This window comes from Diorhabda sublineata, chromosome 5 (genome assembly GCF_026230105.1).
Source record: "Diorhabda sublineata isolate icDioSubl1.1 chromosome 5, icDioSubl1.1, whole genome shotgun sequence".
NCBI classification, from domain to species: Eukaryota; Metazoa; Arthropoda; class Insecta; order Coleoptera; family Chrysomelidae; genus Diorhabda; species Diorhabda sublineata.
In genome coordinates, this window is record NC_079478.1 from 9088588 (window position 1) to 9102800 (window position 14213).

The 14213-nt window shown below is 31.5% G+C and overlaps 1 protein-coding gene across 2 annotated transcripts in view; it reads right to left on the reverse strand.

Moving 5' to 3' along the window:
- Positions 1-14213, reverse strand: part of LOC130443921 (vesicular glutamate transporter 1) — a 101175-nt gene extending 86962 nt beyond the window's left edge. Inside the window, exons 1-2 of one of the 2 annotated variants that reach the window (XR_008909900.1) lie at positions 14167-14196; positions 12041-12236 (exon numbers count right to left, since the gene is read on the reverse strand). Coding sequence is in view for 1 of the 2 variants with exons in the window: in XM_056778819.1 (XP_056634797.1) it covers positions 12041-12060 (20 nt within the window). In the remaining variant the exon portion in view is untranslated. Of the gene's footprint in view, positions 1-12040; positions 12237-14166 lie in introns of both variants that reach the window. The other variant, XM_056778819.1, reaches the window with a different exon arrangement.

Here is a 14213-nt window from a genome sequence, read left to right on the forward strand (position 1 = left end):
GATAGGTTAAATAATGTGAGTAGAGGTAAAAGCTACACGTGAAAATGTACTCGAGATATTTATGCTGGAAATAATTGGATTTGCGGTGATAATCTAAAAAATGCATTATATTCCTACCACCTATTTTTAACGATGATAAAGCTTGGACGAAAATAGGGGTCACCGAATCTAGAGCCCCTAAGTTTGAAGAATGAACCAATATTATGGTGCCAATAGATTTCGCTAATTTGTTAAATTTCCGGAAATATATGAAAATGTATCAAATATTGTCAAAAATTACTAATTTTATGTAAAGAGTTTCTCTACAATACAATAATCGTGGTATATTTCTTAGACTGTTTCTGTTACAGTGCATGCTCGGAGTAGTAGAAAAAGACACAATATACACGTTATCTTGCTCTATGTTGGTATTCAAGAAATTCTGAAATAATCATTTGTCATTAGTGTTAATAACTTGATTAAATTATTCATGATAAACGTTCCCTGGTGATCAGCACAAATAAATCTTCATTTATAACAGAATAATGTATATGCCAACTTCGATCATTATCAAATAATGTAACCCTCTCTAGTTTTGGATAACATCCCGTTTTTTCTTCCTGTAATGTTCCTAAAAGCTTTCTGTATAGAAAACTCTCGAATACAATTCCCGATTCTTGTTGTACTTAATATTGAGACGTGAACTCCCGATTCTTCGCACGTCCTCTATCGGCGAGACTAATACGACGTTCATTGCGTAATTTGGTCACGTGATGCATTCTTTGGTCTCCCTCGTCCTCTTCCTCTTACTTCCTGTACACCCTAACAATGTTATTATGTATTATACCTACTAAGTGGGTATAAACGTGATGGTAAAAATGTCATCTTTTGTAGTGCTGGAGCTTTTGTTGAGTAGACAGATCAGTGACGTTTTTATAGGGAAATTGTTAAGGTTACAGAAAAGCTAGGCGATTATTGTGAATCTACATCGTTGTTTATCATCGATGAACTCCGAATTATATTTTATGGTCAACTATTATGTGTGTCTGAACCAACTTTTTGATATGCTCGATATATTACCACGAGGAAAAATATTTCTTTCAAGTACGTAATCGTTTTGTACGAAGTTAAAATTCAAACGAAGTACTTCAATCTAATCCATCTGTGAGAATAGTAACAGTATCTACCAACCCCATGGTTGTATTTTTTAAAATTTCAATTATGTAGCAGTCTTAATAGAATTTTGCGTTGAAATTGTTTCTAAAATAGTAATTATATGTAACTACTTTGATTATGTAAAAGCAACCGTGTTTTGAAGACGTCACCCACATATACTTAACGCTATTGTTTATTGTTACATACGAGTGTTCCGGAACTTGATGCAAAAAATTCTTCAGTCAATACATGACATGAAAATAATGCTGTGACATAAAAAAATTCCTCATGAATTATGATCGAGAGTACAAACTTCCATTGTGACGCTATACGGCAGAATCTTAGAATGATCTTCTAAGTTCAAAATGCCTACTTTGAATTTTTTTCAGTTTCTTTTTCGTTTTTATCTGGTAAGTTGTAGGCTAACCAACTAAACTTTTCTGCATTGCAAGTATTTTCGATAAACAATTGCAATTTATGATAATTTTCTTCAGAATGACTCTTTATAGAGAACGGTTTGATTAGCATATACATATCTCCTAAACCATAAATTTTATCGAGTTAAACATATAGTATCTTTTCGTTAAAAAATATTTTGAATAATTCATTCTTGCTATCTTGAAATTGTAAATTTTCGGATTGTTAACTATTGGCATGAGTTGCCCTTGGCCTTCAGATAATAGTGTAGAATTATTTTATCCGTCAAGCACACTGGACATACTTAAACATCCATTAAAAATTCATAATGAAAATATACCTAAACAGAAGCTCTAGTTTCTCAACTTTATAGGCCTATAAATCAGAAACAATGGGTTGTTTGAGAAAGTTACTTCATGTCACAGCATTATCTTCAAGTTATCTACTGAATATTTTGCATCAAGTCCCGGAACACCCTGTATACTTTAATATCATTAATATTGATAACATCATTATAATAAATACAGATGAACGAATTGTACTTTTGACTTTCAGAAAATGTCACAACAGATTTAGGCGTCGCACACTGGAGCAAAAAGGTCCTATACCGGGCAATAAATCAGGAACTCTATTAATATATGCCAAAATTGATTATTATTAATAGGATGTGTTATTACTACAAATAAAACACATAGTTAACATTTTGAGTTTGATTTTAATTCAAAAAGAAATTGTCGTTAGATGCGACTATTCTCTTCTAGTTATTTATCTACGTGGTTACATATCCATATGAAAAAGATACAGCAATTACACTTCATCATCTTCAGAATCAAAAGAACTATTCTTGTCATCGCTTCCACTACCATCGTTGGCCTCTTTAATGTTCTTTTGGAATTTTCATTTTCTGGTTATTAAGGGGTCGGAACTAAACGATTTTGAAAAGGTAAAATAATAACAATTATAAAAAAAATATTTTAAAACTTGGACTATATTGGAACCTAACTAAAAGCTTACATATATTTTGGATAAATGATAAATATAATATAGTTTTATTCTGTTTTAAATAATATTAACTAAATACAATTTTCTGCGGATATAATTTTATTAAAATGTTATTACATACCTGAAGTCGAGTGTTCCATGTTGAAATTCAAACAGAAACTATGAAAATAAAGCTTTAAATCCACACAAAAAAATTCAAAATTCAAATCTACAACAGTACAAGTGCACTATCCGTGGAAAACTGACTTCAGTACAGAGATGGGTAATAAACGCTTGGGATTAATAACATTTACCCAACGCTGGGGCTGAAATCAATCTGTCGAGAACAAAAAGAAAATAGCAATAATGAAACAAGGGGGCGAAACTTTTGTACAAATGTTAAACCAAAACCACACATCTTCCAGCATTATTGAAAATAAAGAAGTACATCCAGTAGCTCCTACAATGAATGTTTCTGGTCGCACTTCCATTTCAAGATATAAGATAATGATGCCTCCTTTCCAAATCGAATTGGAACTTTTAGAGAAGTATGTGAATGCATTAGATGAATCCGGCCTTTTTGCCTTTCTCTCGGTAAGTATAAGTGTAGAAAAACTAGGAGCTGCTATTATTAATGAAGGATAAATAAGATTCAAAAGACTCTAAATTGGGTAATGAGTTGAAGCTTTTTAATTCATTTTGGAAATCTCTGGTGTAACATACTTCATAACCACTTTGACAAGTTTTCTAAAAATCTTGGATACCTGTTTTTATCATGATCTATAAATGATAAAAAGAAGTATTTAGTTCTCTAGGATAATCATTCGATGGTAGAGAACTACACGAAAACGTGTTATTTTTTTTTAAACTACAACTACAATTGAAAAATGGGAAATAGAAATTGAATTAGGATATAGAATATATTTTAAATAAATACTAATTTTGACAAGACTATACCTGTGTAATCTACCACATAATGAGTTTGTGTGGAATCACTTATTATCCCGATTTGCACTTGACACTCGTATATTTTCTAGGCATGTTTTCATGGAATTTTGTCTGATTTCTATCCAAAGTTGTGGAACAAAACTTCCTGTTTTGTTCCACAACATTTCTGGTAACGGATTATGATCATCAATGGTTATTTTCGACGGATCACAAGCCTGTTTGATAGGATTCAGGTAAGACGACAAGAGTAAATGAAGAAAACTTGTCTATTTCTCCTAAAACGAACTCAATTCTATGTGATCTCAAATCTGCGACCTTTTAACACTTGATCCATTAAAAAAATCCATGTATGGAGATCACTTTTCTGTTACGATAGTGCTGGTTTCACAATACCCAAATTAATATTGATTGCCCGGATCTTCAATCATCATTACGGATCCTTTTTATTGAGATCGATACGGAAGCGCCTTTCACATTGGAAATTCTTCTTCCCAGTCTCCTGCAGATATTACAAGGATTTGTATCAGCCGTAAGTTACAAGCAATGATCAGGTTATTACTCTGGGTATTCCACTTCTTCGTCAGTTCCATTTTCTTCGAACTATTTGAGCATCCTCGAATTAACTCTATAATCACCTATCAGTGTTGAATGACTTCGAGTTATCCAATATCTCCAAAAGACTTTTCAATAGTTAAAGTTTGTCGTGGAATTATTAAAATTAACCAAACTCTTTCAAAATTTTGTACAACTGATCATTATATTTATACTATTAGAAATTCATTTACTTTGGGTTATGAAACCTACTAAACTGAAAAAGGAAAATTTTTCATGCTACAATTTAGGTAAAAAGGTCTCGTACGATTATAAAACTTATTTCTTTGTTATATTTCTTTTCATAATCCAACATATTACAAGTGAAAATAAGCAACTTTGAACTCATACTACTTATCCCAGATCTTAAAATCAACTTAAAGTATAAAGCAGCACCAATATGAAAATCATCCATTCTTCCTCTAATAATAGCAAATTTCAATTAATAATTTCAAATAGACCGATTTAGTTCCGAATTAGAAGTATCATAAACTTTTGAAAAGATGAATATAATAAATTAAATCAAGTAATTCGGCCCTACTTAAGTCCTTATGCTCCGGTTGTGCTTTTAGTAATTTCCGTAATAACTAGATCTACTCATTCGGTATCTTAATCACGTACATCGATACTCGATTACGATAAATTGATTTGGATATCATCGGGTCTCTTATTCTTCGCGTATTCGTTTGTTTTGATTATTAGATTTTCTTCTTTGTAACGAGCGTTGAAAAATTTAACGAGAATGAAAATATATACCAAAGAATGATCGACTCGAATTCGTATTAAATCAGAAATGCAAATTGTTTGCAGCCTTTGAAAACTTTTGTACAAAACATTATCAGAATATACATTATTTTTAGATTTTTTGTGTTATATCGAAGATCTAGTTAAACATATAGAAAACAACTACTTTCCTGGCTAATACCACGTAGAATATTGAATTACATCTCCTCTAAACAAAGTGATGTCATTGACAATCCGCCGAAATTGGCATCTACTTGACTAATGGTTCAGAGTTGGAAGTGAGGATGTCGTCGGAAGACGTCTACTGAGTGTTTAACTACATGAATCAAATAGCAGCGCCGGCTGGCTGTTTCTTCAGTTTGGATTAGAGATTCCGAGTGAGAGGTCGTTACGCCATTCTGAAGAGACACAACAACGTCGAAACTAGTCAGTGACTACGATCCTCTCCTTGTAATTGCGAGCGAATTGTCGATAACATCTCATTCTTCGGAGGAGATGTAATTCAATATTTTCTATAGTATTAGCCAGGAGAGTAGTAGTTTTGTCCTTTGAGGAAAGGCAAGTCAATATTTCGAATCATGAAATTCGAAAAAAATTAGAAAGAATATGTCTGTGCTGGATGAAGGAATTTGCAGTCTAAAAAGAAAACCAATAAATTATCGTCATTATACTTATCCAAACATTAACCAAAAAGTTTTGTCGTAATCTTATGGCATGTGTATTTATAAATGTGATTGTTATACAGAATAATGACTTAAACTCTGCTATGTTTTTATTACAACTGAAACTTTTATAATAACTTTGGAAAGCCCGACAATTTCTGTGGGGCAGAACTCGCAGAACTTTCGAACTCACAGTAGTCCTTGCAAATATTTTATGGCTTTGAAAAATCATTCATAGAGTCTATATAATTGTTCTTATTCCATTGCTTGACGCTGATTGAAATTTAACATTTGCTTTGAATTCTTCCGTTTCTCAAACGTATTGTATATCTCATTTTTGAATAATTACTGTCTCGAATTAATACTCCGATTGAGTCTTACCAACAAATCATAACTTTCCTTTCCCTTAGTGAAATATTATAATTATAAATCAAAAAAACCGTTTTGTCATTCTCGTATTTTATTTTCTAGTACTTTATCTTCCTTATATGTCCTCGTTTGCTCCCCTTTAAGGGGTTTTTCACTCCCTCGATGTGGCTTACAACAACGAACAAATAACTTCGTGAAGTTCCTATGAACTCCATAACTGAAACTAACTAGCACTTCTTACTTTTATAGACGCATTGATTTACTGCGGTATCATATTTCACAACCCTCGCCGAAGCATTATTATATCTTTATTATCTGCATTGAATTCTTAACTCAATCAGTCGGAAAAGATTATAAAATATTTATTAGGTATTTTGTTTCATCAAAATAAGAGGCAAGATTCTTGTGGTTGATGAAAAAATTGAAATCAGTAGATTCAGAATTTTTGAATAATGGTTTATAGGTAATAAATACAATATTTTATTTGAGCATCAACCAAGGTGAATAACGAAAAAACACAAAATCAAATTTTGTAGCAAAAAATTATTTTACAAAATACTGATTGCCGATATTTTTACATAATGGATTATCAAGATATTTGTCAACATTGCAGAATATAAAGGAAGCTTACTGAAACATCTATGAATAAGTCCTCAGCTAATAAGTTCTGAAAGTAGTTGCCGAGAGTTAAATTTGGAGAATTTGGCAGAAGAAATTCGAAGTTCAATTCATTAAATTTGTCTCTTATTTCTATATACATGGAGCACGATGCATTATCTTGATAAGTTTTTTCTTCTATATATGGGTACATTTTTTGTGATTCATTATCTCAGCTTTCCAAAGAATGTACAGTAATATTCAATATTACTTGTTTCAAAAAATATATAACAATTTGCTGTTTGTATCCCAAAATACATTCATTGAGTCAGACGATCGTTTTGCCAGGTTCAGTTCATCTAGATGACTGCCGATTTGATTAAAGTATATCAGGGCGTATTCAGGTTGTATATCCATGGTCACACATCAACAAAACAAATCCTTTTTCTGGCATCAATAGCTCCAAACAACGCTTATTATATCGTTGTTGTGTTTGTTTTATTTTCAGGAAACGCAGCACAAATCTGGACAGAAATTTTTTCTTTACCTCCATGATAGTTCAAATTTATTTTATGGTTTCCAATGTTCAAATTTCGCACACCAGTAAATAATTGTTGTTTTTTCCAGAGAAGAGTGTTAATTACAATTTTCAAGCCATGTCGCTGCATCCACATCATTTTTTAATTAAAAAAAATATCTTATTCAACACACCATATTCCTTTTGATTGTTAGAAAAATTAAAAGGTTATGCATTAACTCCCAACAAACGAACTATTGAACAGAAAGCTCGTAAAATTAGATAGCTACTGTTTGAAAAAAAAAATATAAATTATATGTTATGGTGAACTTGTAACGTGTTAATTCGCAATAGATCAGAATTTCTATATGGTTATATTATGAAAATATAAATGCATTTTTTTATATTATCGAGTATAAACTCTTTTTTATACAGGTAATATACAGACTATATCGCAGGAAGAGAATCTCATGGATTACTTTTGGATCAACACTTACATTATCACCAACGGCCACATCATAGCTAACTCTAGTCAGCAAATCAATCAGAATTCTCCTCAAGTTTTGTTTTCCTTATCTATAGCACATATAAGTCTGTAACTGACACACAGATGGCGCTGCCAATGACAAATCCATGTGACGTACATGAAGTACCAACTTTCAAAAGACTATGTGAAATTTCATGACATTTTGATATTTCAGAAAAAATTGACAGCCATTTAAGTGAAGCTAACTTTGTAATTTTGAAAACAATGCATTCAAAATAACTTCTTTGTGTTAAATTATCATTGCTTCTGGATGTAAAAAAATACTATACAAGCTCAGCAATGACTTCAAAAGTGTTATCCGGCCTCTGCTCCATCAAAAAGAACCATTTGTTATTGGTTCACTGAATTTAAACGTGGTCGTACAGACACTGATGATGGTGAATGTTCTAGTCGTGGTGAAGTGGTTACTCCAGAAAACATGAGAAAAGTTCACAAATTGGTATTATCCCATCGTCAATTGAAATTGCGTGAGATAACTGAGGCCATAAAGATATCAGAAGGCAGTGTGCTCACAATTATGCATGAACATTTGACCACGTGAAACTTTTTTTTAAAGTGGGTGCCGTGTTTACTCACAGTCGATAGAAAACAACAAGTGTCAATGATTCAAAGACTACCTAATAAATCAGAGTTTTTGTATCGAAATGTGACAATGGATGGAACATAGATCCATCACTTCACTCCGGATTCAAAACTATCATTACCTGAGTATACTGAATTAGGTTAACCATATCCGAAGTGTTAAAAAATACAACAGTCAGCTGGGAAAGTTACGGCTTCAGTATTTTGTGATGCGGATGGAATATTGTTCATCGACCATCTCCAAAAGGGAGAGACAATCAATAAATAGCGAATACTAAATAGAGTTATTGGATCGTTTGAATGCAAAAACCAAGGTAAAACAAGAAAAAACCATTATTTCGCAAAAACAATGCACCGATTCACAAGTCGATGACAACGATGGTTAAATTGAACGAATTACACTTCGAATTGCTTCCTCATCCACCATATAGTACACATCTGGCCCCCAGTGACTACTGGCTATTCGCTGATTTCAAAAAAATTCCCGTGAAGCCTATTTTTATGCAAAAGACAAATTCTTCTACAAATACGGCATCAAGAATTTAGAGAAGTGTTGGAATGATTATATTGTTCTTGAAAGAGATTATATTGATGAATAAAATATATTTTTGGCAAAAAAATGTATGTTTCTTAGTAAGTCACAAGATTTATTGAGTGATGTGTTGAAAAAATCATCAATATCGTGAACTACTAGAACTCATATGCAAAATAAGCGAGTCTGTTAATAATTTTGACAATCACAAAAATTATTGTTCTTTTTCTTCTACCGGAACATACAGATACAGAGAAAAGAATAACTTAATTCATAAAACAGAGTTTTCATGAGAGAAGAAAAATATTAATGTTTTCATTCATTTAATAATCTTTTCGTCAGTATTCCCTAAAAATTATAATAATCAAATGACATAAATTGACCTCCATTGAAGTCAATTCACGTCTATTGTCATTTGATTCACGTCAATTCATGTTATTTGAGGTCACATTTTGACAAGTTAAATTAATCTTTTCCCAAGAATGCTCCAAATTATGCCCGTTTGGGCACATTTACAGCTATACAAGAATAAACTGCAAAATCCGAACTCGCTACATGCTTCTTGTTATATGTCGCTGCTACACGACGGACGGACAAAATGCTAGTAATAGCGCATTTTTTACTAAAAAAATTCGATTTCTTTCCCATTAAACGTAATTATAGATATCAATATTATATATTACATAAAACTGTCTTAAATATTTAATTCGGAAATCTAATCGAACAAATTCAAGTCGGTAGTGATACGGTTCGTTGTTGAGCAATTCATCCTCTTTACCGTTCACTGGTTTCAGCTGATAGCGCTTCTAATCCGGGATTTATGTTATTTCTAGATTCTCCTGTGCGTTTCCCTATAAACTGATTGCTTTGCAAGATTCCGCTTTATATTTCCGGTATTGATATATTATAATACGGCATGCGAATATTTATTATATTTGTATACTCAATAATGTTCTCTAGACAGTGTGTTCATAAAATAACCTATGTTGCTAAGACTTCGATTTCATTCACAAAAATTTCACTTTATAAGTTAAAATAGAGAAAATAAGACCTTAAAGCTATAAATAGCTATAGAAATTAAGCTCTAATTTGTAAAAAATGTAATAATGTTTGTTATGAAAAAATAATCAAAGTAACATGAATATTTAATTACTAGAACCGAATTAGATTCAATGATATAGGCATTTGAGTGGATATTGATAAGTAATTAACATTTTTAATTAAATCCAAGTTGCTAATGGAATTCACAAGACTGAGATGGCTTACTCCATCAAACCAGATAGATCTTCAGTCAAGAAACATCTAGAATGAAAAATGGAAAATACAGAACTATTGACCAAATTTTATGACTGTATCATGATTGTTGCAGATGTAATGATGACTCAGTCTTTCAGGCATGTCCAAAAATCTGTATATATAGATAAAGCACAAATTATTATTTGGAGCTTCAAGAAAATATACCTAATAGAAGAGAAGAAAATAATAAGGCATTAAAGAAGTAACGGAATAAGTATAGAAGAAAGTGAAAATAGGGAGAATAATATTTTGTCAGGAATAGAACCAAAGCGTGAAACGAGAAAAGTAAATTGATAAATCACTGAAAGCTGAATGAAAAAGATATTCAACATTCTGCATATTAATAAGAAAACTAATCAAAGTACTCTAATACTGACAAGAAATAGAAACAATGAAAAAAGACATACAGCAATCAGTACCAATGAAAAGTTGATAATGAAAAAGGAAAAATTGGGCGTTATTGGCATCAAAAGATAAGATCAAAACGTTTTCGATTATTAAACGAAGTTGAATGGATTCTGGCTACAAGAAGCACCAGATTCCTCACTCACAACTTTGATAGTACGAGTATTTACGCATTTCTGATAATTGCATCGAGAAAATATTTACTGAATTTAATGTTGTTCATTGTTAAATTATAAAACAAATTCCCTTGGAATCTAGTAATATACTTCTAAATTGACAAAGTATGAAATAGTAAATATTTATTCACTAGTTTCCACTTTGTTTATTAAATATTCATACAAAAGGAATGCATTAACATTTGTAGAATTTTTCAATAACATGCTTTGGGCTTAAATGTAAAAAATTGTCGCATTGCATTTTCAACATCTTCTTTTGATTGAATCCTTTCCCAAGCAAGTCGGAATGGATATCAATGAATAGTAATCGACGGTGACGGTGCAAGGTCCGGACTAAATGATGGATGTACCACCAAGTTCTATTCCACTTCCATTTTATTCCGCGTAATTTTCATAGTATATGGTTAGGCATCATTTTGTTGTAACAGAACCAGCTTTCAGATAACTAAACCTGGATATTTCTCCGATAAAGACTCATATAATCGAATCAGCTATCCAATATTCCTCGGCATTGATAGCTGTTCCGTCTGAAGTGATTCCTAAATGTATCAAACCTTCATACAATAAGGCTTTCACCTTAACCTATCTTTGAGACATGTCCTTTGTCTAACCACTGATACAACGGTCGTCTTTAGGTAGAGCTAGAGCTTCTTACAGACATCTACTCGAGGATTCTATTTAATCTCGGTAAATTCGTGTGGCACTATTAAGTAATTTTCATAGATCTTACCAGAGGATTTTAAAAGACGATGAATGGTACCTGTACCAGAGATTCAAGGAAGTCCGATAATCGGCAAGTGCTCGTACTAGGTTGACTTTCTACTGCTTCCCTTGTAATATGTCTAATGCATGTGGACGACCTCGGCACCAACGATCTTCAAGTTTTAACTCTCCACTATTAAACAAACTTCCTTCCACTCGAATTTCATACATTTTCCTTGTTGCCACGGCTACTTTGAAGTTTTGTTTCCAATAATATCTTAACAATACACGAACCTCATACGTATTACATATAAATTATTATAAAAACATACCACGTTGTCAGTCAACAAAGAAAAAATGATCAAAAGAAAGTTAAGCAATTGTAAGTACTCTTCATAGAACTAGAGACTAGGCTTAAAAGATGAATTAAGACTTAGGAATTTTCATATATTTTCATATGAGGCATCCTCTATATTTATAAATCTTATGGTGATTCTAGAAAATGAGCGGGGGGTACATAAATTCTTTCCAATATATTGGGTATTAACGCCGAAGCCTATAATGTTACAACATAATTTCAAAGTTCAAGTCTCAAGTTCGGACTGTGCCAAATCTTATTTACCACGATGGTTTCCAAAGTGAATCATTGATACTGTACCATCAAAAATAAACAAAAAAATTGAGTATTTATTATGTTGAATATTCTTAACAAAATCAAAATTGTTCAGACTAAATGGAAAAATCACACGATAACAAAAATCTTGCTCTAATTGTCTGTCTCGGTTTCTAACTAAACGGTTGAATGTTCCATGCAAACACTAAGAAACGTGAGAAACTCACCATCCTATTCCCGCAACCATTTTGTATCGTATTAGCGGATTGAGGTATTCCCAAAGGACTCACAGAGAAAACTTCCTCACGGGATTTCACGGATTTTACCCGTTGCTGTTGTCGTTCTATGTCAACGACTTTTCACTTTTTATGTTCGCGATATCACACTTTATCACTTTTGATCACGGCACATAATCAAATTATCCTGAAATTACAAAAAGTTAATTAATAATCTTTTGGATAATTTCCAAAATAGAGAAACTTAGTTTTTTCGGAAAATTTATGGTAAAATTATTCTGCGAAGTACTTTCCATGAATCTAGGTTGTATCAATATAATATAAGGAATAAAACGACTGAATCAAATTAACCAATTTCAAAGTGAATTAGTGAACTAGTGAATTTATTTATTTTTCTTATAAACAATTTTACTCGACTGTGATGATGAAGTTGAATAAAATGGATGGAAACAAATTTTACCATGAAGACATTTCAAAATTAACAATCATTACTCTCATCATATTCATAGTTAGTCATTCTCATTAAGGCTATTCTGATACAATACATAAATAATTTAACAAACTTGTCAATGTCGCAAGTTTTTGAGTTGAATGGTTAGGTATTTTTCAAAAATGAACGGTGTCACTACTATAATGACAGAACGGAAACGATTTTTTATTTTTTGCTTTTTCTATATTCATTCCATGAATACATCACCCATTGTGGCTTTGAAAAAAAAGTAATATTTTAAATTTTTCACTTTGAATGACCTAATCTCACAGCAAATGGTTATATTGAACATAATTTCAACAAGCACTTTCCTTAAAAAATATATGTTAAAATCAAATTAACCTGGCTGCTAGAAAAAAAAATATAAACAACGTCGTCAAGATTCGCGGTGCGTTATTGAGGGGATCAGAAAAATATTTCAATATTAAAATCTAAAAATTGAAAGTGAGAGTTTTTGTTGAACTCTACGTTTACGTCTTTTAGATTTGTATCCAATAGTCCTAGAAAACAACCCGCCCAAGGAGACCACCTAAAAGGTGGAAAGATAGTTGGCAATCCACCTCTCAGAAAAAGATGCAGAGACAGCTTCAGAATTAACAGATCGACAGATCTCTAAGAAGAAGAAGAATAAGAAGAAGGATTTGTATCTTTCAGTTAAAAGTAGATACCGCTTTCAAGCATTATTAATATGTAAAACTGGATTGAAAAGCTAGAATAAACTGATTTTTCAAACCGATCTGGCTGGCGAATATACTTTATTTACTTAATATTAAGGATTACAGAACAGAATGAAGTAAAACTATAGACATGTCTAATATACACTTGATTAAACATAGAATGAATTAATAGTTTTAACTGAGTTCTACAGGTATTATCGAATATTTGTTAATCTCTCAGTACTTTCCATGTACGATGAGAAGTATATTAATTTAATAATGATTTATACAGTCGAATTTATGTAGAAGAATTATTTTAGAATAGAATAGAATATTTTAGAATTAATTTAGAATAAAATAAACATGAAGGTACTGAAAAATATAGGAAGAAAATAGGTAGTACCTAGAACTCATATTAGTTTTTTTAGATAATAACAATGAATTATTATCGAGTTTTTGAATATTAATTGTTCTGTATATATGCCGAAAATAGAGATGAAACGAAAATCAATCCAAATGTGAACCAATAAGCAACATATAGAATTAACCCAATACAAAAATATGTGAAAGGTCCCAAAATATGTATACTGCATATAAAATAATCAATGATGTTATACGAGTAATTCAAAATATAAAAATAGGATATAAAATAGAGTCAATATATAAGTCTCAATACCAAAAACTGTACATCAATTACTGTACTAAACAATAAACCAAGAACTGTTCAAATCAAATCCAGGATAATTGCAGAGGCTAAACTAAACTTTCAAATATTGGTGAGACATTTAGTTCTATTAGATTTCAAATAAAAGTGAAAGAATAAAGACTCAATAAAATCGATATAATTTCAGTAATATACCACGCATAATAAGAAAAAAATCAATATATTCATCTCAAATTCCACGAAGCATGCGCATTGTAGATTTGCGATAAAAAAAATATAGCAAAAACCTTGTATGATTGTAACTTACCATGATATCGGGATGCCTGCAACCGCCGCCAGGTTCGGGTAACATTT